At 39.3% G+C, this 4,747-nt stretch overlaps 1 protein-coding gene across 1 annotated transcript in view; it reads right to left on the reverse strand.

Moving 5' to 3' along the window:
* Nucleotides 1-1,574: 1,574 nt before the first annotated feature.
* The window catches only part of DDX21 (DExD-box helicase 21), a 31,031-nt gene continuing 27,858 nt past the window's right edge, over nucleotides 1,575-4,747 (reverse strand). Inside the window, exon 15 of the mRNA XM_017548934.2 lies at nucleotides 1,575-4,095. Within this exon, the coding sequence (XP_017404423.1) occupies nucleotides 3,826-4,095 (270 nt within the window). The 3' untranslated portion in view covers nucleotides 1,575-3,825. The remainder of the gene's footprint in view (nucleotides 4,096-4,747) is intronic.

The following is a 4,747-nucleotide window of genomic DNA, read 5'->3' on the forward strand; positions in this document are numbered from 1 at the left end:
CAGGCATGGTGGTGGATCCCTATACTCCCAGCTACTCAGGAGGCTGAGGCTGGGAGGATCACCTGAACCTGGGAGATGGAGGCTGTGGTGAGCTGTGATCAAGCCACTGCACTCTAGCCCGGGTGACAGAGTGAGATGCTGTCTAAAAAAAAAAAAAAAAAGGAAAAAAAACTTGTTCACTTGTTCAATATTTAGTGTCTGCCATTTGCCAGGCACTGTTGTAGGTGCTGGGAATTCCGTAGTAAAAAATGTACAAAAATTCACCAGCCTGGGCAATGTAGTGAGATTCCCAGCTCTACAAAAAAATTCTTAAAAGAAATATTGGCCAGGTATGGCAGCACATGGCTATAGTCTTATCTATGTGGGAGACTAAAGCAAGAGGATTGTTGGAGCTCAGGAGTTCAAGGCTGCAATGAGCTATGATCACGCCACCACATTCAATCCTGGGCAACAGATAGACCCTGCCTCAAAAAAAGGCAAAAATCCATGCCCTGGTATAGGGAAAACAATAAATATGTTAAATACATAAACCATAATGCAATGATTGGAGATCTATCTCATGACAGATAATTAGAAAAGGCCAGGCATGGTGGCTCACACCTATAATCCCGGCACTTTGGGAGGCCAAGGCAGGACGATTGCTTGAGACCAGGAGTTCACAACCAGCCTGGTCAACAGAATGAGACCCCAGCTCTACAAAAAATGTAAATATTAGCCAGGTTTGGTGGTGCCCACCTATAGTCTCAGCTACTTGGGAGACTGAGAGGAGAGGATCACTTGAGCCCAGGAGTTCAAAGCTGCAGTTCTGCCTTTAGAAAACATATCCGAAGGTGACAGACAAGTATGCAAACACTTATATGAGGATGTTAACTTAGGGTTGTTTATAATGGTGAAAAATTAGAAATAACCAACATGGCCATCAAGTACTGGTTAAATGTATAGTGGCATATCCATACAAGATAACATATCTTTCAAAATTGTCCTTGTAGGCTTGTACACAATTGCGCATAACATGTTGAGGGGGGGAAAGCTATTCACAAAATTAAATGATTCCAATTTTATAAATGAGTATGTAGAAAATTGCTCACTAAAATATTAGATGAGGGTGACTATTATTATTATTTTTGAGACAAGAGTCTTACTCTGTAGCCCAGGCTGGAGTGCAATGGCACAATCTCAGCTCACTGCAACCTCTGCCTCCCAGGCTCAAGCGATTCTCCTACCTCAGCCTCCCAAGTAGCTGGGATTACAGGCGCAGGCCACCACGCCTGGCTAATTTTTCTATTTTTGGTAGAGATGGGGTTCGACCATGTTGGTCAGGCTGGTCTGGAACTCCTGACCTCGTGATCCACCCATCTCAGTCTTTCAAAGTGCTGGGATTTTGCTTATAGCCATTACTGGAGATAGCGAAAACCAAAAAACAAAACAAACCAAAAAAACAAAGTGCTGGGATTACAGGCATGAGCCACCATGCCTGACCTATTTGTTTTTTTCTCTTATGTTCAGATCTTTATGTCTAGCTTTTATTATTTTTATAATAATATTTTCATTTTAGAAAACAAAAGTCACCGAAATCAAAGTATTACTATCTTTATTGTGGTACAGAGTTTAATACATTAGCTCATTTTATAGTAAAAACATTTATGTACAACTGTAGAGAAACCACTGCACAGATAGCTCCAACTTAAATTAGAAAATATTCTCCGTAGAAAATAGTAAAAATTGTAACATTTACCAAGCTAGCCCAACAAATTCAGTTAAACCAAATAATAACAAAATACATTATACATTTATAAATACAGGCTGAATTCTGGGATCTAGGAGAAACTTTAGTTCCATTTATTAAAACAGCCATGTTTTAAGTTATGTGAAGTGAAATTTCTATTTATCTTCCCTCTTAATCTATGTCTGATTATTTTTCTTTATGCTAAATCCATAATCCACAACATGGTTTTAGCTGTTCTTTTCTAAAGGATGGGTACCATATCCTTTTAATCAGCTTGATAATGTACCCACGCCTATCCAAATAATGAAATAGTTCCGTTGTTATTAAAGCATGCCCAGTATTTGGGCAAAACCAGAATCTAATAAATTACACTGTCACCTAATACCCATGGCTTGATGGGAAGCCACGAGGAATAAGGGTAAAGTGATAAAACTGTCAAATGAATCAAGGAATAAAAGCCTAGAGAATTCTGAGACCAGAGGGCAAGAAACATCTACAAAGGATTCAAGGACAGAACTGAAGTTCAAACAGAAAAAGGAAGTTGCCTCAAGGATCAGGAGGTGAGCTGGCTATCAGAGCCTCTAGTACATGGTGATCAAATTAGAGATAAAGTTAGAGATAAAGACTGGATTAAGCAAGAGAAACCAGGACCTAGAAAGATTCTAGGTGTTCACAATAATTAAATGAAAACAAGACAGACCATGTGGCTTTAAATTTCCTAGCATAGTATGTTCCAGGATTCCGAGTACAGAAAGAATCTCTGGGAATTAAGGCAAGAAGATAATGCCACTCTGAAGTTCCTGTGCTATGCAGAATGTTTCCCAGAGAAATAATATCTGAGAAATCAGGCAGAGTTATCTGGCCAGGGGCTACATCAAGTTCTTCAGTTCCCTCAAAACAACTTAGCCACATATGATTTGTCTTAAAAGGAAGCCTCCAAGCAGCTAAAGCAAACTTTCAACAGAGATTCAGTTTAACAAACAGATGCTATACTGTGGCTTTAGGAACTAGGCCACTGACTGCCTAAAACCCCAGCTTGCCCACTTGAAGTTAACCTTTAGAAACATTAGTGATCTATGAAGGTTTCACCATTAAAACAATGCTTTATACATGCAAATCATACTTATTCTTCTCTTTGCTCTCCAGTTATGAATTTGTTACCTTTTTGCATTTGATTATTTCCAGTGTGTGTTTTTTGTTTTGCTTTTTTACATACTTTTCAGCAATGCAAACCTGTGCCCCCTGCTTCCTTAAGTCCTTCTTGGTAAATAATGTTAATCTTCCAATAGGAAGAAGTAGAGTACATTATCATTTAAGCACAATTTGTCCAGACTTCTTACAATGAAAGCTATGGAGTCACCTTATACATCTGAAATACCTGAAAGACCCTGGTTTTCTATTAAAATGTACTTTTATGTATACTGTCTGTGAAGAATTCACTGAAGCATGAATCACCTTATGAGAAGCTAAAAATATATAAAAATGCACATAAGTATAGATAATCTATATCAAACATACGTCTTCCAACTCTAGAGCATACACTCTAGAGTTGTATAAACTGTATTACAACCCAGCTAAGTTTGAAATCTTGTTTCAAAACATTGCTCAGTATTAAGTCTCAGTAGACAAATAGGACCACATGAGAAACCGTTCAGCAGGTGGCTGAGGAAACCTTAACTTCCAAAGGCTCAAAGTGGTCCTCCAGAGACTGTTACATTCCCTTATTTACTTTAGAAAAGGACACTATTAAGAGACACTTTAGAGTATAAAGACAGGTGAACTCACAAAGTATAGGCAGATACATGCTTGATTTTATCTTCTAATCTATAGATAATGCATTAGATAATGCATTAGAATAAAAATGTAATGAATTCATACACCCTTCAAAAGGTAAAACTGATGAAGAAGTAGAAATAAAGTTATAAATGATGATGATCAGATGAAATAATTTAGATGAAGCTTGCTTTTGTCTGAGACAGGGACTCAGCAAGTGGTCAAAAGGAAGCACAATATGCTTTTAACTTTGCACGAAAAATAATGTTCAGTTCTATACTGCCAAACATCATTCTCTTTTTGCTATATAAATCTTCTATTTCTAATTATCGACCAAATGCTTTACTGAAACTCCGCTTCTGGCCTTTGTCTTGGGATCTGTTACTTTTGTTGCCACCTCCTGATCGCTGTCCTCGGGAGCCCCTATTGCCTTCCCGCTGTCCTCTAAATCTTCTGTTTCCGTCCCGCTGTCCCCTGAAGCCTCGACTCCCTTCCCGCTGACCCCTGAAGCCTCCATATCCTTCCCGTGGTCCTTCGAGCTCTGGTTGCTCTGTGGCCACAGAGAGCTGCCAGCGTCGTGAATCACGCCACTTCTCCTGTTGAGATAAGGTTTTGTTTTCACATACTGTGATTTCTACTGAATTTTTAAAAAGCATAAGAAAAACAAACATTTTGCCATTTCTTCAAAGAAAAACCAAGGTGATAACGTAAGTGCTTAATAGGTCACTGGTCAAAAATTACACTGGCCAACCTTCATGGTCCAAATGCCAGTGTCACTGAAGTGTGGGAAAATACAGTTTCATTATGAGAAATAGCCCTCATCACTACTTCATTTATTAAGTTATTAAACCATTTATTCACTCAATTGCTACAGGGTATCTACAGCCAAAAGTAATAAAACAAATACACAGTACTAAATAAAGATGTGGCAATTTTAAATGTCTATGAAAGTCGGTAGGCCGGGAGCGGTGGCTCACACCTTGTAATCCCAGCACGTTGGGAGGCTGAGGTGGGTGGATCACCTGAGGTCAGGAGTTCAAGACCAGCCTGGCCAATATGGTGAAACCCTGTCTCTACTAAAAATACAAAAAATTAGCCAGATATCCAGATATGGTGGGGGGTGCCTATAATCCCAGCTACTTGGGATGTTAAGGCAGGAGAATCACTTGAACCCCAGGCGGCAGAGGTTGTAGTGAGCTGAAATTGCACTATTGTACTCCAGCCTGGGCAACACAGTGAGACTCGGCC

This window comes from Cebus imitator, unplaced genomic scaffold, assembly GCF_001604975.1.
Source record: "Cebus imitator isolate Cc_AM_T3 unplaced genomic scaffold, Cebus_imitator-1.0 Scaffold215, whole genome shotgun sequence".
NCBI classification, from domain to species: domain Eukaryota; kingdom Metazoa; phylum Chordata; class Mammalia; order Primates; family Cebidae; genus Cebus; species Cebus imitator.